This window comes from Eriocheir sinensis, chromosome 2, assembly GCF_024679095.1.
Source record: "Eriocheir sinensis breed Jianghai 21 chromosome 2, ASM2467909v1, whole genome shotgun sequence".
Taxonomy (NCBI): domain Eukaryota; kingdom Metazoa; phylum Arthropoda; class Malacostraca; order Decapoda; family Varunidae; genus Eriocheir; species Eriocheir sinensis.
Window position 1 is genome coordinate 3,191,235 of NC_066510.1, and position 19,501 is coordinate 3,210,735.

Sequence of the window (19,501 nt, forward strand, 5' to 3'; positions counted from 1 at the left end):
AAAATAATCAGTTACCAAAGCAGGCTCTAAACAAGCAGCCTGCCCGATGTACTGTACATATACTACACTTGGTACAAATCTATCAAAATTACACGTGGGGGAAATGTCTTTTTAATCACAGGTCACCGGCGTAGTAGCTTGCAAGCTCCTCGTCGGTGAGGTCCCTGTCTGCATTCAGGAAGAGGTCTTCGTCCACGCCTCCGACGTCGACCTCGTCCTCCGAGACGTCTTCTTCCTCATATGTCGCCCACTCAACCTCCTGCTTGTGGTCGAAGTGGCGTGGGGGGTTACCCAGTGGGCGGGCCGTGCAGATGGAGGCAGGGAGCGGCTTCCCTTCACGGAGTGTCCTCCTCACTAAGGGGAGGGCTGTCTCGTGCGGGATCCTCTCGAACCTGGCCTCCTCTTCTTGCTCAGTGAGGTGCTCGTAGCGGATCAGAAGATCCACCAGCTCGCCCTCACTGAAGGTGTAGATCCGTGGGGTCTGGGTCGCCTGGCAGCTACCGGGGGCCTCGCGGGGTGCTGGCTCCTCCGTAGTCGTCGGCGCGTCCCTCGTCTCAGGTGTCTGGTCCCTGGTCCTCTTTTTCTTCTTGCTGGCGGGTACCTCCGGGGACACAGCTGGGGGTGTCACCTCAGCGGTCACCGCTGCCGTCTCCGTCCTCGTCAGACGTGGTGGGTCCACCTCCATCCCCCTAGCGGGAGACTTTGGTGTCGGGACGCTCTGCTCCGTGGGTCCCGGCTTCCTCCTCCGTCTGCGGCGCCTCCTCTTCCGTCCTTCTCCGTGGGGTGTCGTCCTCTCCTCCGTGGGCGGCTGCATAGGCCGCGCTGCTGCCGGGTCCGCCGAAGACGTCGTCCTCCGCAGCTTGGCACCCGGGATTCTGCAGAGCCGAGCGGGGCACCTGCGGTTCCAGGCATGGTGCCCGGAACTGCAGTTCGGGCACACAGCCACCGGGCGCGCCACACCTTCCCGAAGGCGGCGAACGCAGTCCCTCGTGGCGTGGTCCCTGCTGCACACGCCGCACAGCTCCTCTGTCCTCGTACACTGCCGCTGCCTGTGGCCGAAGGCCTGGCACTTGAAACAGCGCACAGGCTCCGGCACGTAGCGGCGGCAGGTGAATCGTCCCCAGCATCCGAGGTCCAGCGAGGCGGGGACACGTCCCCGCAGCGTCAGCTGCACGCTCCGGGTGGGCAGGCGTCGTCCGTGGCCGGCGTTGTAGTGGCACCTCACAGCAGCTGCAACGCAGGGGTGCGCCAACACCGGGTCCAATGGGAGGTGGGTAGGGTATCCAAGCAGGACACCCTTCACCGCCGCCTCCTTTTTCTCCAAGGTGATGCCGCGGGTCCGTCCAGCAGCAATCTCGTCCAGGGTGGTGGCGTGGTCCCAGTCCCACGCACGGATGAGGAAGTCCCCCGCGCGGGAGACCGTCACCCGGAGTCGCAGCTTCCGCTCGTCCTCCAACCACCGAATGGCCTGGTGGTGGGTGCTGAAGTCCGAAGACACCAGCCTCCACTCCGGCAGGGGTCCGCTCGATCGGTCCTCCCCGCCGTCCTCGTGAAGCGTCCTCCTTCGGGCCCGCTTGCTCTGCACGCGGGTCCATCCGTCCCCGTCGTCAGAAGCGGACTCCGTGGGCCGCTTCCTTCTTGCCGCCATAGCAGAGGCGGGAGCTGAAAGCTCAACCGGGCCGTCTGCAGGGGCAAGTCAGGGAGAGCAGTAGTGAGGAGAGAGGGTCTTCACTCACTGCTGTCTGCGCCGGAACTTGCTTGCTTTAATAGTTTATTGGTAACCTTTACATAAGAATTACAGAAAAATAAACATGAAAAATTACAAAAATAATCAGCTACCAAAGCAGGCTCTAAACTAGCAGCCTGCCCGATGTACAGTACATACATTACATTTGATACAAAGTTCACAGAATTACACGTGGGGGGAGATGTCTTTTTATTCAATGGTCACCGGCGTAGTAGCTTTCAAGCTCCGCGTCGGTGAGGTCTCTGTCTTCGTTGAGGAAGAAGTCGTCGTCCACGTCTACGACGTCGACATCATCCTCCGAGACGGCATCCTCCTCGTATGTCGCCCACTCAACCTCCTGTTTGTGGTCGAAGTGACTTGGTAGGTTATCCAGTGGGCGGGCCGTGCGGATGGACTCAGGGAGCGGCTTCCCTTCACGGAGTGCCCTCCTCACTAAGGGGAGGGCTGTCTCGTGCGGGATCCTCTCGAACCTGGCCTCCTCCTCTTGCTCAGTGAGGTGCTCGTAGCGGATCAGAAGATCCACCAGCTCGCCCTCACTGAAGGTGTAGATCCGTGGGGTCTGGGTCGCCTGGCAGCTACTGGGGGCCTCGCGGGGTGCTGGCTCCTCCGTAGTCGTCGGCGCGTCCCTCGTCTCAGGTGTCTGGTCCCTGGTCCTCTTTTTCTTGTTGGCAGGTACCTCCGGGGACACTACTGGGGGTGTCACCTCGGCTGTCGCCGCTGCCGTCTCCGTCCTCATCAGACGTGGTGGGTCCACCTCCATCTCCCTAGCGGGAGACTTTGGTGTCGGGACGCTCTGCTCCGTGGGTCCCGTCCTCCTCCTCCGTCTGCGGCGCCTCCTCTTCCGTCCTTCTCCGTGGGGTGTCGTCCTTTCCTCAGTGGGCGGCTGCATAGGCCGCGCTGCTGCCGGGTCCGCCGAAGACGTCGTCCTCCGCAGCTTAGCACCCGGGATTCTGCAGAGCCGAGCGGGGCACCTGCGGTTCCAGGCATGGTGCCCGGAACTGCAGTTCGGGCACACAGCCACCGGGCGCGCCACACCTTCGCGAAGACGGCGAACGCAGTCCCTCGTGGCGTGGTCCCTGCTGCACACGCCGCACAGCTCTTCCGTCCTGGTACACTGCCGCTGCCTGTGGCCGAAGGCCTGGCACTTGTAACAGCGCACAGGCTCCGGCACATAGCGGCGGCAGGTAAAACGTCCCCAGCATCCGAGGTCCAGCGAGGCGGGGACACGTCCCCGCAGCGTCAGCTGCACGCTCCGGGTGGGCAGGCGTCGTCCGTGGCACCTCACTGCAGCTGCAACGCAGGGGTGCGCCAACACCGGGTCCAGTGGGAGGTGGGTAGGGTACCCAAGCAGGATACCCTTCACCGCCGCCTCCTTTTTCTCCAGGGTAATGCCGCGGGTTCGTCCTGCAGCAATCTCGTCCAGGGTGGTGGCGTGGTCCCAGTCCCACGCACGGATGAGGAAGTCCCCCGCGCGGGAGACCGTCACCCGGAGTCGCAGCTTCCGCTCGTCCTCCATCCACCGAATGGCCTGGTAGTGGGTGCTGAAGTCCGAAGACACCAGCCTCCACTCCGGCAGGGGTCCGCTCGATCGGTCCTCCCCGCCGTCCTCGTGAAGCGTCCTCCTTCGGGCCCGCTTGCTCTGCACTCGGGTCCATCCGTCCCCGTCGTCAGGAGCAGACTCCGTGGGCCGCTTCCGTCTTGCCGCCATAGCAGAGGCGGGAGCTGAAAGCTCAACCGGGCGGCCGGGCCGTCTGCAGGGGCAAGTCAGGGAGAGCAGCAGTGAGGAGAGAGGGTCTGCACTCACTGCTGTCTGCGCCGGAACTGTGCCGGAACTTTGCTTTAATAGTTTATTGATAACTTTTACATAAGACACAAAAATAAAAATAAACATGAAAATTACAAAAATAATCGGTTATCAAAGCAGGCTCTAAATAAACAGCCTGCCCGATGTACAGTACATAGGTTACACTGGATACAAATGTTCAAAATATACACATGGAAAAATGTCAAGTTATTCACTGGTCACCGACGTAGTAGCTTGCGAGCTCCTCGTCGGTGAGGTCCCTGTCTGCATTCAGGAAGAGGTCTTCGTCCACGCCTCCGACGTCGACCTCGTCCTCTGAGACGTCTTCTTCCTCATACGTCGCCCACTCAACCTCCTGCTTATGATCGAAGTGGCGTGGGGAGTTACCCAGTGGGCGGGCCGTGCAGATGGAGGCAGGGAGCGGCTTCCCTTCACGGAGTGTCCTCCTCACTAAGGGGAGGGCTGTCTCGTGCGGGATCCTCTCGAACCTGGCCTCCTCTTCTTGCTCAGTGAGGTGCTCGTAGCGGATCAGAAGATCCACCAGCTCGCCCTCACTGAAGGTGTAGATCCGTGGGGTCTGGGTCGCCTGGCAGCTACCGGGGGCCTCGCGGGGTGCTGGCTCCTCCGTAGTCGTCGGCGCGTCCCTCGTCTCAGGTGTCTGGTCCCTGGTCCTCTTTTTCTTCTTGCTGGCGGGTACCTCCAGGGACACAGCTGGGGGTGTCACCTCAGCGGTCACCGCTGCAGTCTCCGTCCTCGTCAGACGTGGTGGGTCCACCTCCATCTCCCTAGCGGGAGACTTTGGTGTCGGGACGCTCTGCTCCGTGGGTCCCGGCTTCCTCCTCCGTCTGCGGCGCCTCCTCTTCCGTCCTTCTCCGTGGGGTGTCGTCCTCTCCTCCGTGGGCGGCTGCATGGGCCGCGCTGCTGCCGGGTCAGCCGAAGACGTCGTCCTCCGCAGCTTGGCACCCGGGATTCTGCAGAGCCGAGCGGGGCACCTGCGGTTCCAGGCATGGTGCCCGGAACTGCAGTTGGGGCACACAGCCACCGGGCGCGCCACACCTTCCCGAAGGCGGCGAACGCAGTCCCTCGTGGCGTGGTCCCTGCTGCAAACGCCGCACAGCTCCTCTGTCCTAGTACACTGCCGCTGCCTGTGGCCGAAGGCCTGGCACTTGAAACAGCGCACAGGCTCCGGCACGTAGCGGCGGCAGGTGAATCGTCCCCAGCATCCGAGGTCCAGCGAGGCGGGGACACGTCCCCGCAGCGTCAGCTGCACGCCCGTGGGCAGGCGTCGTCCGTGGCCTGCGTTGTAGTGGCACCTCACAGCAGCTGCAACGCAGGGGTGCGCCAACACCGGGTCCAATGGGAGGTGGGTAGGGTATCCAAGCAGGACACCCTTCACCGCCGCCTCCTTCTTCTCCAAGGTGATGCCGCGGGTCCGTCCAGCAGCAATCTCGTCCAGGGTGGTGGCGTGGTCCCAGTCCCACGCACGGATGAGGAAGTCCCCCGCGCGGGAGACCGTCACCCGGAGTCGCAGCTTCCGCTCGTCCTCCATCCACCGAATGGCCTGGTAGTGGGTGCTGAAGTCCGAAGACACCAGCCTCCACTCCGGCAGGGGTCCGCTCGATCGGTCCTCCCCGCCGTCCTCGTGAAGCGTCCTCCTTCGGGCCCGCTTGCTCTGCACGCGGGTCCATCCGTCCCCGTCGTCAGGAGCGGACTCCGTGGGCCGCTTCCTTCTTGCCGCCATAGCAGAGGCGGGAGCTGAAAGCTCAACCGGGCCGTCTGCAGGGGCAAGTCAGGGAGAGCAGCAGTGAGGAGAGAGGGTCTGCACTCACTGCTGTCTGCGCCGGAACTTTGCCGGAACTTTTTTGCTTTAATAGTTTATTGATAACTTTTACATAAGATACAAAAATAAAAATAAACATGAAAATTACAAAAATAAGCGGTTACCAAAGCAGGCTCTAAACAAGCAGCCTGCCCGATGTACGATACATAGTTGGCACTAGTTACAATTGGACAAGATTACACATGGATGAAATGTCTTTTTATTCAGTGGTCACCGGCGTAGTAGCTTTCGAGCTCAGCGTCGGTGAGGTCTCTGTCTGCGTTGAGGAAGAAGTCGTCGTCCACGTCTCCGACGTCGACCTCGTCCTCCGAGACGTCTTCCTCCTCGTAAGTCGCCCACTCAACCTCCTGCCTGTGGTCGAAGTGACGTGGGGGGTTACCCAGTGGGCGGGCCGTGCGGATGGAGGCTGGGAGCGGCTTCCCTTCACGGAGTGTCCTCCTCACTAAGGGGAGGGCTGTCTCGTGCGGGATCCTCTCGAACCTAGCCTCCTCCTCTTGTTCAGTGAGGTGCTCGTAGCGGATCAGGAGATCCACCAACTCGCCCTCACTGAAATTGTAGGTCCGTGGGGTCTGGGTCGCCTGGCAGCTGCCGGGGGCCTCGCGGGGTGCTGGCTCCACTGCAGTCGCCGGCGCGTCCACCGTCTCGAGTGTCTGGTCCCTGGTCCTCTTTGTCTTCTTCGGCGCGGGTACATCTGGGGACACTACTGGGGGTGTCACCTCGGCGGTCGCCGCAGCCGTCTCCGTTCTCGTCGGCCGTGGTGGGTCCACCTCCATCTCCCTAGCGGGAGACTTTGGTGTCGGGACGCTCAGTTCCGTGTGTCCCGTCCTCCTCTTCCGTCTGCGGCGCCTCCTCTTTCGTCCTTCACCGTGGGGTGGCGTCCTCTCCTCCGTGGGCGGCTGCCTTGGCCGCGCTGCTGCCGGGTCCGCCGAAGACGTCGTCCTCTGCAGCTTGGCTCCCGGGATTCTGCGGAGTCGAGCGGGGCACCTGCGGTTCCAGGCATGGTGACCTGAACTGCAGTTGGGGCACACAGCCACCGGGCGCGCCACGCCTTCCCTAAGGCGGCGAACGCAGTCCCTCGTAGCGTGGTCCCCGCTGCACACGCCGCACAGCTCCTTCGTCCTGGTACACTGCCGCTGCCTGTGGCCGAAAGCCTGGCACTTGTAACAGCGCACAGGCTCCGGCACGTAGCGGCGGCAGGTAAAGCGTCCCCAGCATCCGAGGTCCAGCGAGGCGGGGACACGTCCCCGCAGCGTCAGCTGCACGCTCCGGGTGGGCAGGCGTCGTCCGTGGCCGGCGTTGGAGTGGCACCTCACTGCAGCTGCAACGCAGGGGTGCGCCAACACCGGGTCCAATGGGAGGTGGGTTGGGTATCCAAGCAGGACACCCTTCACCGCCGCCTCCTTTTTCTCCAGGGTGATGCCGCGGGTCCGTCCAGCAGCAATCTCGTCCAGGGTGGTGGCGTGGTCCCAGTCCCACGCACGGATGAGGAAGTCCCCCGCGCGGGAGACCGTCACCCGGAGTCGCAGCTTCCGCTCGTCCTCCATCCACCGAATGGCCTGGTAGTGGGTGCTGAAGTCCGAAGACACCAGCCTCCACTCCGGCAGGGGTCCGCTCGATCGGTCCTCCCCGCCGTCCTCGTGAAGCGTCCTCCTTCGGGCCCGCTTGCTCTGCACGCGGGTCCATCCGTCCCCGTCGTCAGGAGCAGACTCCGTGGGCCGCTTCCTTCTTGCCGCCATAGCAGAGGCGGGAGCTGAGAGCTCAACCGGGCCGTCTGCAGGGGCAAGTCAGGGAGAGCAGCAGTGAGGAGAGAGGGTCTGCACTCACTGCTGTCTGCGCCGGAACTTTGCCGGAACTCAAAAGAAAGGAAGGTCAGGCTCGAGCGAGAGCCTGCGATGGTGGGATGCAGGTTGCGCGCGCACCTCCTGGAGCGGGAGCCAATAGGAGGGCTCGGCGGCCAGTGGCTGCTTCCAGGCTAGGCTTCTTTTTTGTCAGGATACTCCAACGATGCGTGCGCAGCCCCTGTGACGGCAGCCAATGGGAAGGCGCGCCAGTCGTAGATTCTTCTTCACCGCTCGTCCTTTTCTTCTTCTTCTTCTTCTTCTTCGGTGGCCGGTTGGCGACTGGAGAGCGGGGAAGTCCTCTCGCTATGAAGGCTGAGTGTTGAATGTGTTGTGAGTGTTGAGGTGCGGGTAATTTTTTTTTTTTTTTTTTTTTTTTTTTAGGGATTTACCCCCTAAAAAGGGGGAACGGGCCTTTGTCCATTGACGGCCCGTCGCAGGGGGGAACCCGCCGCTGGCGTGCGGCGGGTGTGGGGGAAGCCTCCGCCGCCGCCACAGCCACGGGTAGAAGCCGGCGAGCAGCGACGGAGGCACGGGCCCTCCGAGCAGGCGCTCAGGAGCAGCCCGTAGCTGACCCGAGCGAGCAACTCAACAGTCTATAGGTGGCCAAGAGGCCTGGAGAGTTGCTCGCTCGAGGAGTGCTGGCTGTCCACTGTGTGCGGGTAATTTTTTTTTTTTTTTTTTTTTTTTTTTTTTTTTTAATTTACCCCCTAAAAAGGGGGAACGGGCCTTTGTCCGTGGACGGCCCGTCGCAGAGGGGAACCCGCCGCTGGCGTGCGGTGGGTGTGGGGACCCCTCCGCCGCCGCCACAGCCACGGGTAGAAGCCGGCGAGCAGCGACGGAGGAACGGGCCCTCCGAGCAGGCGCTCAGGAGCAGCCCGCTCGTGTGGGCGAGCAATGCAAGCTCGTTGCGGGACGCCTCCGCCGCCGCTACAGCCACGGGTAACAGCCGGCGAGCAGCGACGGAGGCACGGGCTCTCTGGGCAGGCGCCCAGTAGACACCCGTAGCGGTGCACGGGCGAGCAGCCGACCGGTCGACTTGACTGCCGCGGTGGGGCCCTAAGTGAGGATAACCAGGCGGGTCAACCACGCCGCCGGAGAAGGACCCCCCAGATGCTCGCCCGAGGAGTGCTGGCGTTCCACTGCGGCGGGTAATTTCTTTTTTTTTTTTTTACCCCTAAAAAGGGGGAACGGGCCTTTGTCCGTGGACGGCCCGTCGCAGAGGGGAACCCGCCGCTGGCGTGCGGCGGGTGTGGGGACCCCTCCGTCGCCGCCACAGCCACGGGTAGAAGCCGGCGAGCAGCGACGGAGGAACGGGCCCTCCGAGCACCCGCTCAGGAGCAGCCCGCTCGTGTGGGCGAGCAATGCAAGCTCGTTGCGGGACGCCTCCGCCGCCGCCACAGCCACGGGTAACAGCCGGCAAGCAGCGACGGAGGCACGGGCTCTCTGGGCAGGCGCCCAGTAGACACCCGTAGCGGTGCACGGGCGAGCAGCCGACCGGTCGACTTGACTGCCGCGGTGGGGCCCTAAGCGAGGATAACCAGGCGGGTCAACCACGCCGCCGCAGAAGGACCCCCCAGCTGCTCGCCCGAGGAGTGCTGGCGTTCCACTGGCGGGTAATTCTTCTTCTTCTTCTTCTCCAGATTTACCCCCTAAAAAGGGGGAACGGGCCTTTGTCCGTGGACGGCCCGTCGCAGAAGGGAACCCGCCGCGGGCGTGCGGCGGGTGGGGGAACCCTTCCGTCGCCGCCACAGCCACGGGTAGAAGCCGGCGAGCAGCGACGGAGGAACGGGCCCTCCGAGCTCCGGCTCAGGAGCAACCCGCTCGTGTGGGCGAGCAATGCAAGCTCGTTGCGGGACGCCTCCGCCGCCGCCACAGCCACGGGTAACAGCCGGCGAGCAGCGACGGAGGCACGGGCTCTCTGGGCAGGCGCCCAGCAGACACCCGTAGCGGTGCACGGGCGAGCAGCCGACCGGTCGACTTGACTGCCGCGGTGGGGCCCTAAGCGAGGATAACCAGGCGGGTCAACCACGCCGCCGCAGAAGGACCCCCCAGCTGCTCGCCCGAGGAGTGCTGGCGTTCCACTGGCGGGTAATTTTTTTTTTTTTTTTTTTTTTTTAATTTACCCTCTAAAAAGGGGGAACGGGCCTTTGTCCGTGGACGGCCCGTCGCAGAGGGGAACCCGCCGCGGGCGTGCGGCGGGTGGGGGAACCCTTCCGTCGCCGCCACAGCCACGGGTATAAGCCGGCGAGCAGCGACGGAGGAACGGGCCCTCCGAGCTCCGGCTCAGGAGCAGCCCGCTCGTGTGGGCGAGCAATGCAAGCTCGTTGCGGGACCTTCCGCCGCCGCCACAGCCACGGGTAACAGCCGGCAAGCAGCGACGGAGGCACGGGCTCTCTGGGCAGGCGCCCAGCAGACACCCGTAGCGGTGCACGGGCGAGCAGCCGACCGGTCGACTTGACTGCCGCGGTGGAGCCCTAAGCAAGGATACCCAGGCGGGTCAACCACGCCGCCGCAGAAGGACCCCCCAGCTGCTCGCCCGAGGAGTGCTGGCGTTCCACTGGGGCGGGTAATTCGTTCGTTCGTTCGTTTCTCGATTTACCCCCTAAAAAGGGGGAACGGGCCTTTGTCCGTGGACGGCCCGTCGCAGAGGGGAACCCGCCGCGGGCGTGCGGCGGGTGAGGGAGCCCTTCCGTCGCCGCCACAGCCACGGGTAAAAGCCGGCGGGCAGCGACGGAGGAACGGGCCCTCCGAGCTCTGGCTCAGGAGCAGCCCGCTCGTGTGGGCGAGCAATGCAAGCTCGTTGCGGGACGCCTCCGCCGCCGCCACAGCCACGGGTAACAGCCGGCGAGCAGCGACGGAGGCACGGGCTCTCTGGGCAGGCGCCCAGTAGACACCCGTAGCGGTGCGCGGGCGAGCAGCCGACCGGTCGACTTGACTGCCGCGGTGGGGCCCTAAGCGAGGATAACCAGGCGGGTCAACCACGCCGCCGCAGAAGGACCCCCCAGCTGCTCGCCCGAGGAGTGCTGGCGTTCCACTGGCGGGTAATTTTTTATTTAATTTTTTTTTTTGTTTAAATTTACCCTCTAAAAAGGGGGAACGGGCCTTTGTCCGTGGACGGCCCGTCGCAGAGGGGAACCCGCCGCGGGCGTGCGGCGGGTGGGGGAACCCTTCCGTCGCCGCCACAGCCACGGGTATAAGCCGGCGAGCAGCGACGGAGGAACGGGCCCTCCGAGCTCCGGCTCAGGAGCAGCCCGCTCGTGTGGGCGAGCAATGCAAGCTCGTTGCGGGACGCCTCCGCCGCCGCCACAGCCACGGGTAACAGCCGGCGAGCAGCGACGGAGGCACGGGCTCTCTGAGCAGGCGCCCAGCAGACACCCGTAGCGGTGCACGGGCGAGCAGCCGACCGGTCGACTTGACTGCCGCGGTGGGGCCCTAAGCGAGGATAACCAGGCGGGTCAACCACGCCGCCGCAGAAGGACCCCCCAGCTGCTCGCCCGAGGAGTGCTGGCGTTCCACTCGGCGGGTAATTCGTTCGTTCGTTCGTTTCTCGATTTACCCCCTAAAAAGGGGGAACGGGCCTTTGTCCGTGGACGGCCCGTCGCAGAGGGGAACCCGCCGCGGGCGTGCGGCGGGTGGGGGAGCCCTTCCGTCGCCGCCACTGCCACGGGTAAAAGCCGGCGGGCAGCGACGGAGGAACGGGCCCTCCGAGCTCTGGCTCAGGAGCAGCCCGCTCGTGTGGGCGAGCAATGCAAGCTCGTTGCGGGACGCCTCCGCCGCCGCCACAGCCACGGGTAACAGCCGGCGAGCAGCGACGGAGGCACGGGCTCTCTGGGCAGGCGCCCAGTAGACACCCGTAGCGGTGCACGGGCGAGCAGCCGACCGGTCGAGTTGACTGCCGCGGTGGGGCCCTAAGCGTGGATAACCAGGCGGGTCAACCACGCCGCCGCAGAAGGACCCCCCAGCTGCTCGCCCGAGGAGTGCTGGCGTTCCACTGCGTTCCAATTTTTTTTTTTTTTTTTTTTTTTTTTTTTTTAGGTTTACCCCCTAAAAAGGGGGAACGGGCCTTTGTCACTGTTGACGGCCCGTCGCAGAGGGGAACCCGCCGCGGGCGTGCGGCGGGTGGGGGAACCCTTCCGTCGCCGCCTCAGCCACGGGTATAAGCCGGGGGGCAGCGACGGAGGAACGGGCCCTCCGAGCTCTGGCTCAGGAGCAGCCCGCTCGTGTGGGCGAGCAATGCAAGCTCGTTGCGGGACGCCTCCGCCGCCGCCACAGCCACGGGTAACAGCCGGCGAGCAGCGACGGAGGCACGGGCTCTCTGGGCAGGCGCCCAGTAGACACCCGTAGCGGTGCACGGGCGAGCAGCCGACCGGTCGACTTGACTGCCGCGGTGGGGCCCTAAGCGTGGATAACCAGGCGGGTCAACCACGCCGCCGCAGAAGGACCCCCCAGCTGCTCGCCCGAGGAGTGCTGGCGTTCCACTGGCGGGTAATTTGTTGTTGTTGTTGTTTTTAGGTTTACCCCCTAAAAAGGGGGAACGGGCCTTTGTCCGTGGACGGCCCGTCGCAGAGGGGAACCCGCCGCGGGCGTGCGGCGGGTGTGGGGACCCCTCCGCCGCCGCCACAGCCACGGGTAGAAGCCGGCGAGCAGCGACGGAGGAACGGGCCCTCCGAGCAGGCGCTCAGGAGCAGCCCGCTCGTGTGGGCGAGCAATGCAAGCTCGTTGCGGGACGCCTCCGCCGCCGCTACAGCCACGGGTAACAGCCGGCGAGCAGCGACGGAGGCATGGGCTCTCTGGGCAGGCGCCCAGTAGACACCCGTAGCGGTGCACGGGCGAGCAGCCGACCGGTCGACTTGACTGCCGCGGTGGGGCCCTAAGTGAGGATAACCAGGCGGGTCAACCACGCCGCCGGAGAAGGACCCCCCAGATGCTCGCCCGAGGAGTGCTGGCGTTCCACTGCGGCGGGTAATATTTTTTTGTTTTTTACCCCCTAAAAAGGGGGAACGGGCCTTTGTCCGTGGACGGCCCGTCGCAGAGGGGAACCCGCCGCTGGCGTGCGGCGGGTGTGGGGACCCCTCCGTCGCCGCCACAGCCACGGGTAGAAGCCGGCGAGCAGCGACGGAGGAACGGGCCCTCCGAGCACCCGCTCAGGAGCAGCCCGCTCGTGTGGGCGAGCAATGCAAGCTCGTTGCGGGACGCCTCCGCCGCCGCCACAGCCACGGGTAACAGTCGGCGAGCAGCGACGGAGGCACGGGCTCTCTGAGCAGGCGCCCAGTAGACACCCGTAGCGGTGCACGGGCGAGCAGCCGACCGGTCGACTTGACTGCCGCGGTGGGGCCCTAAGCGAGGATAACCAGGCGGGTCAACCACGCCGCCGCAGAAGGACTCCCCAGCTGCTCGCCCGAGGAGTGCTGGCGTTCCACTGGCGGGTAATTCTTCTTCTTCTTCTTCTCCAGATTTACCCCCTAAAAAGGGGGAACGGGCCTTTGTCCGTGGACGGCCCGTCGCAGAAGGGAACCCGCCGCGGGCGTGCGGCGGGTGGGGGAACCCTTCCGTCGCCGCCACAGCCACGGGTAGAAGCCGCCGAGCAGCGACGGAGGAACGGGCCCTCCGAGCTCCGGCTCAGGAGCAACCCGCTCGTGTGGGCGAGCAATGCAAGCTCGTTGCGGGACGCCTCCGCCGCCGCCACAGCCACGGGTAACAGCCGGCGAGCAGCGACGGAGGCACGGGCTCTCTGGGCAGGCGCCCAGCAGACACCCGTAGCGGTGCACGGGCGAGCAGCCGACCGGTCGACTTGACTGCCGCGGTGGGGCCCTAAGCGAGGATAACCAGGCGGGTCAACCACGCCGCCGCAGAAGGACCCCCCAGCTGCTCGCCCGAGGAGTGCTGGCGTTCCACTGGCGGGTAATTTGTTGTTGTTGTTGTTTTTAGGTTTACCCCCTAAAAAGGGGGAACGGGCCTTTGTCCGTGGACGGCCCGTCGCAGAGGGGAACCCGCCGCGGGCGTGCGGCGTGTGGGGGAACCCTTCCGTCGCCGCCACAGCCACGGGTAGAAGCCGGCGAGCAGCGACGGAGGAACGGGCCCTCCGAGCTCCGGCTCAGGAGCAGCCCGCTCGTGTGGGCGAGCAATGCAAGCTCGTTGCGGGACGCCTCCGCCGCCGCCACAGCCACGGGTAACAGCCGGCAAGCAGCGACGGAGGCACGGGCTCTCTGGGCAGGCGCCCAGCAGACACCCGTAGCGGTGCACGGGCGAGCAGCCGACCGGTCGACTTGACTGCCGCGGTGGGGCCCTAAGCGAGGATACCCAGGCGGGTCAACCACGCCGCCGCAGAAGGACCCCCTGCTGCTCGCCCGAGGAGTGCTGGCGTTCCACTGGGGCGGGTAATTTTTTTTTTCGTTTCGTTTCTAGGATTTACCCCCTAAAAAGGGGGAACGGGCCTTTGTCCGTGGACGGCCCGTCGCAGAGGGGAACCCGCCGCTGGCGTGCGGCGGGTGGGGGAACCCTTCCGTCGCCGCCACAGCCACGGGTAGAAGCCGGCGGGCAGCGACGGAGGAACGGGCCCTCCGAGCTCCGGCTCAGGAGCAGCCCGCTCGTGTGGGTGAGCAATGCAAGCTCGTTGCGGGACGCCTCCGCCGCCGCCACAGCCACGGGTAACAGCCGGCGAGCAGCGACGGAGGCACGGGCTCTCTGGGCAGGCGCCCAGTAGACACCCGTAGCGGTGCGCGGGCGAGCAGCCGACCGGTCGACTTGACTGCCGCGGTGGGGCCCTAAACGAGGATAACCAGGCGGGTCAACCACGCCGCCGCAGAAGGACCCCCCAGCTGCTCGCCCGAGGAGTGCTGGCGTTCCACTGGCGGGTAATTTTTTTTTTTTTTTTTTTTTTTTTAATTTACCCTCTAAAAAGGGGGAACGGGCCTTTGTCCGTGGACGGCCCGTCGCAGAGGGGAACCCGCCGCGGGCGTGCGGCGGGTGGGGGAACCCTTCCGTCGCCGCCACAGCCACGGGTATAAGCCGGCGAGCAGCGACGGAGGAACGGGCCCTCCGAGCTCCGGCTCAGGAGCAGCCCGCTCGTGTGGGCGAGCAATGCAAGCTCGTTGCGGGACCTTCCGCCGCCGCCACAGCCACGGGTAACAGCCGGCAAGCAGCGACGGAGGCACGGGCTCTCTGGGCAGGCGCCCAGCAGACACCCGTAGCGGTGCACGGGCGAGCAGCCGACCGGTCGACTTGACTGCCGCGGTGGAGCCCTAAGCGAGGATACCCAGGCGGGTCAACCACGCCGCCGCAGAAGGACCCCCCAGCTGCTCGCCCGAGGAGTGCTGGCGTTCCACTGGGGCGGGTAATTCGTTCGTTCGTTCGTTTCTCGATTTACCCCCTAAAAAGGGGGAACGGGCCTTTGTCCGTGGACGGCCCGTCGCAGAGGGGAACCCGCCGCGGGCGTGCGGCGGGTGAGGGAGCCCTTCCGTCGCCGCCACAGCCACGGGTAAAAGCCGGCGGGCAGCGACGGAGGAACGGGCCCTCCGAGCTCTGGCTCAGGAGCAGCCCGCTCGTGTGGGCGAGCAATGCAAGCTCGTTGCGGGACGCCTCCGCCGCCGCCACAGCCACGGGTAACAGCCGGCGAGCAGCGACGGAGGCACGGGCTCTCTGGGCAGGCGCCCAGTAGACACCCGTAGCGGTGCGCGGGCGAGCAGCCGACCGGTCGACTTGACTGCCGCGGTGGGGCCCTAAGCGAGGATAACCAGGCGGGTCAACCACGCCGCCGCAGAAGGACCCCCCAGCTGCTCGCCCGAGGAGTGCTGGCGTTCCACTGGCGGGTAATTTTTTATTTAATTTTTTTTTTTTTTAAATTTACCCTTTAAAAAGGGGGAACGGGCCTTTGTCCGTGGACAGAGGGGAACCCGCCGCGGGCGTGCGGCGGGTGGGGGAACCCTTCCGTCGCCGCCACAGCCACGGGTATAAGCCGGCGAGCAGCGACGGAGGAACGGGCCCTCCGAGCTCCGGCTCAGGAGCAGCCCGCTCGTGTGGGCGAGCAATGCAAGCTCGTTGCGGGACGCCTCCGCCGCCGCCACAGCCACGGGTAACAGCCGGCGAGCAGCGACGGAGGCACGGGCTCTCTGAGCAGGCGCCCAGCAGACACCCGTAGCGGTGCACGGGCGAGCAGCCGACCGGTCGACTTGACTGCCGCGGTGGGGCCCTAAGCGAGGATAACCAGGCGGGTCAACCACGCCGCCGCAGAAGGACCCCCCAGCTGCTCGCCCGAGGAGTGCTGGCGTTCCACTCGGCGGGTAATTCGTTCGTTCGTTCGTTTCTCGATTTACCCCCTAAAAAGGGGGAACGGGCCTTTGTCCGTGGACGGCCCGTCGCAGAGGGGAACCCGCCGCGGGCGTGCGGCGGGTGGGGGAACCCTTCCGTCGCCGCCACAGCCACGGGTATAAGCCGGCGAGCAGCGACGGAGGAACGGGCCCTCCGAGCTCCGGTTCAGGAGCAGCCCGCTCGTGTGGGCGAGCAATGCAAGCTCGTTGCGGGACCTTCCGCCGCCGCCACAGCCACGGGTAACAGCCGGCAAGCAGCGACGGAGGCACGGGCTCTCTGGGCAGGCGCCCAGCAGACACCCGTAGCGGTGCACGGGCGAGCAGCCGACCGGTCGACTTGACTGCCGCGGTGGAGCCCTAAGCGAGGATACCCAGGCGGGTCAACCACGCCGCCGCAGAAGGACCCCCCAGCTGCTCGCCCGAGGAGTGCTGTCGTTCCACTGCGTTCCAATTTTTTTTTTTTTTTTTTTTTTTTTTTTTTTTTTTTTTTTTAGGTTTACCCCCTAAAAAGGGGGAACGGGCCTTTGTCACTGTTGACGGCCCGTCGCAGAGGGGAACCCGCCGCGGGCGTGCGGCGGGTGGGGGAACCCTTCCGTCGCCGCCTCAGCCACGGGTATAAGCCGGGGGGCAGCGACGGAGGAACGGGCCCTCCGAGCTCTGGCTCAGGAGCAGCCCGCTCTTGTGGGCGAGCAATGCAAGCTCGTTGCGGGACGCCTCCGCCGCCGCCACAGCCACGGGTAACAGCCGGCGAGCAGCGACGGAGGCACGGGCTCTCTGGGCAGGCGCCCAGTAGACACCCGTAGCGGTGCACGGGCGAGCAGCCGACCGGTCGACTTGACTGCCGCGGTGGGGCCCTAAGCGTGGATAACCAGGCGGGTCAACCACGCCGCCGCAGAAGGACCCCCCAGCTGCTCGCCCGAGGAGTGCTGGCGTTCCACTGCGTTACAATTCATTCATTCATTCATTCAAGGATTTACCCCCTAAGAAGGGGGAACGGGCCTTTGTCATTGCCCGTTCGTTCGTTCGTTCGTTCTAGGTTTACCCCCTAAAAAGGGGGAACGGGCCTTTGTCACTGTGGACGGCCCGTCGCAGAGGGGAACCCGCCGCGGGCGTGCGGCGGGTGGGGGAGCCCTTCCGTCGCCGCCTCAGCCACGGGTATAAACCGGGGGGCAGCGACGGAGGAACGGGCCCTCCGAGCTCCGGCTCAGGAGCAGCCCGCTCGTATGGGCGAGCAATGCAAGCTCGTTGCGGGACGCCTCCGCCGCCGCCACAGCCACGGGTAACAGCCGGCGAGCAGCGACGGAGGCACGGGCTCTCTGGGCAGGCGCCCAGCAGACACCCGTAGCGGTGCACGGGCGAGCAGCCGACCGATCGACTGGACTGCCGCGGTGGGGCCCTAAGCGAGGATGACCAAGCGGGTCAACCACGCCGCAGCAGAAGGACCCCCCGGCCGCTCGCCCGAGGAGTGCTGGCGGTCCACTGTCATTGCCCGTTCGTTCGTTCGTTCGTTCGTTTAAGGTTTACCCCCTAAAAAGGGGGAACGGGCCTTTGTCACTGTGGACGGCCCGTCGCAGAGGGGAACCCGCCGCGGGCGTGCGGCGGGTGGGGGAGCCCTTCCGTCGCCGCCTCAGCCACGGGTATAAACCGGGGGGCAGCGACGGAGGAACGGGCCCTCCGAGCTCTGGCTCAGGAGCAGCCCGCTCGTGTGGGCGAGCAATGCAAGCTCGTTGCGGGACGCCTCCGCCGCCGCCACAGCCACGGGTAACAGCCGGCGAGCAGCGACGGAGGCACGGGCTCTCTGGGCAGGCGCCCAGTAGACACCCGTAGCGGTGCACGGGCGAGCAGCCGACCGATCGACTTGGCTGCCGCGGTGGGGCCCTAAGCGAGGATGACCAAGCGGGTCAACCACGCCGCAGCAGAAGGACCCCCCGGCCGCTCGCCCGAGGAGTGCTGGCGGTCCACTGTCATTGCCCGTTCGTTCGTTCGTTCGTTTTAGGTTTACCCCCTAAAAAGGGGGAACTGGCCTTTGTCACTTTGGACGGCCCGTCGCAGAGGGGAACCCGCCGCGGGCGTGCGGCGGGTGGGGGAGCCCTTCCGTCGCCGCCTCAGCCACGGGTATAAACCGGGGGGCAGCGACGGAGGAACGGGCCCTCCGAGCTCTGGCTCAGGAGCAGCCCGCTCGTGTGGGCGAGCAATGCAAGCTCGTTGCGGGACGCCTCCGCCGCCGCCTCAGCCACGGGTAACAGCCGGCGAGCAGCGACGGAGGCACGGGCTCTCTGGGCAGGCGCCCAGCAGACACCCGTAGCGGTGCACGGGCGAGCAGCCGACCGATCGACTTGACTCCCGCGGTGGGGCCCTAAGCGAGGATGACCAAGCGGGTCAACCACGCCGCAGCAGAAGGACCCCCGGCCGCTCGCCCGAGGAGTGCTGGCGGTCCACTGTCATTGCCCGTTCGTTCGTTCGTTCGTTTTAGGTTTACCCCCTAAAAAAGGGGGAACGGGCCTTTGTCACAGTGGACGGCCCGTCGCAGAGGGGGACCCGCCGCGGGCGTGCGGCGGGTAGGGGAGCCCTTCCGTCGCCGCCTCAGCCACGGGTATAAACCGGGGGGCAGCGACAGAGGAACGGGCCCTCCGAGCTCTGGCTCAGAAGCAGCCCGCTCGTGTGGGCGAGCAATGCAAGCTCGTTGCGGGACGCCTCCGCCGCCGCCACAGCCACGGGTAACAGCCGGCGAGCAGCGACGGAGGCACGGGCTCTCTGGGCAGGCGCCCAGCAGACACCCGTAGCGGTGCACGGGCGAGCAGCCGACCGATCGACTTGACTGCCGCGGTGGGGCCCTAAGCGAGGATGACCAAGCGGGTCAACCACGCCGCAGCAGAAGGACCCCCCGGCCGCTCGCCCGAGGAGTGCTGGCGGTCCACTGTCATTACCGTTCGTTCGTTCGTTCGTTTTAGGTTTACCCCCTAAAAAGGGGGAACGGGCCTTTGTCACTGTGGACGGCCCGTCGCAGAGGGGGACCCGCCGCGGGCGTGCGGCGGGTGAGGGAGCCCTTCCGTCGCCGCCACAGCCACGGGTAAAAGCCGGCGGGCAGCGACGGAGGAACGGGCCCTCCGAGCTCTGGCGGAGCAGCCCGCTCGTGTGGGCGAGCAATGCAAGCTCGTTGCGGGACGCCTCCGCCGCCGCCACAGCCACGGGTAACAGCCGGCGAGCAGCGACGGAGGCACGGGCTCTCTGGGCAGGCGCCCAGCAGACACCCGTAGCGGTGCACGGGCGAGCAACCGACCGATCGACTTGACTGCCGTGGTGGGGCCCTAAGCGAGGATGACCAAGCGGGTCAACCACGCCGCAGCAGAAGGACCCCCCGGCCGCTCGCCCGAGGAGTGCTGGCGGTCCACTGTGTCATACCGTCTTCTTTCTTCTTCTTCTAGGTTTACCCCCTAAAAAGGGGGAACGGGCCTTTGTCACTGTGGACGGCCCGTCGCAGAGGGGAACCCGCCGCGGGCGTGCGGCGGGTGGGGGAGCCCTTCCGTCGCCGCCTCAGCCACGGGTATAAACCGGGGGGCAGCGACGGAGGAACGGGCCCTCCGAGCTCTGGCTCAGGAGCAGCCCGCTCGTGTGGGCGAGCAATGCAAGCTCGTTGCGGGACGCCTCCGCCGCCGCCACAGCCACGGGTAACAGCCGGCGAGCAGCGACGGAGGCACGGGCTCTCTGGGCAGGCGCCCAGCAGACACCCGTAGCGGTGCACGGGCGAGCAGCCGACCGATCGACTTGACTGCCGCGGTGGGGCCCTAAGCGAGGATGACCAAGCGGGTCAACCACGCCGCAGCAGAAGGACCCCCCGGCCGCTCGCCCGAGGAGTGCTGGCGGTCCACTGTCATACCGTTCGTTCGTTCGTTCGTTCGTTCGTTCGTTTTAGGTTTACCCCCTAAAAAGGGGGAACGGGCCTTTGTCACTGTGGACGGCCCG

At 65.8% G+C, this 19,501-nt stretch overlaps 2 protein-coding genes and 1 long non-coding RNA gene across 3 annotated transcripts in view; 1 reads left to right on the top strand and 2 right to left on the bottom strand.

Annotated features, from left to right (window-relative positions):
- The window catches only part of LOC126998624 (uncharacterized), an 83,792-nt gene that overhangs the window by 36,285 nt on the left and 28,006 nt on the right, over positions 1-19,501 (top strand). The window lies entirely within an intron of this gene.
- On the bottom strand, positions 80-2,490 carry LOC126998648 (uncharacterized). The gene is made up of 2 exons (XM_050860601.1): positions 2,218-2,490; positions 80-392 (listed from the first exon to the last, which is right to left on the bottom strand). Exons 1-2 carry the CDS (start codon positions 2,481-2,483, stop codon positions 116-118), a joined length of 543 nt encoding a protein of 180 aa, XP_050716558.1. The 5' UTR covers positions 2,484-2,490; the 3' UTR covers positions 80-115.
- On the bottom strand, positions 8,385-11,208 carry LOC126998653 (uncharacterized). Its single transcript, XR_007752959.1, has 2 exons — positions 10,042-11,208; positions 8,385-9,565 (listed from the first exon to the last, which is right to left on the bottom strand). It is a non-coding gene; the product is annotated as an uncharacterized LOC126998653 (long non-coding RNA).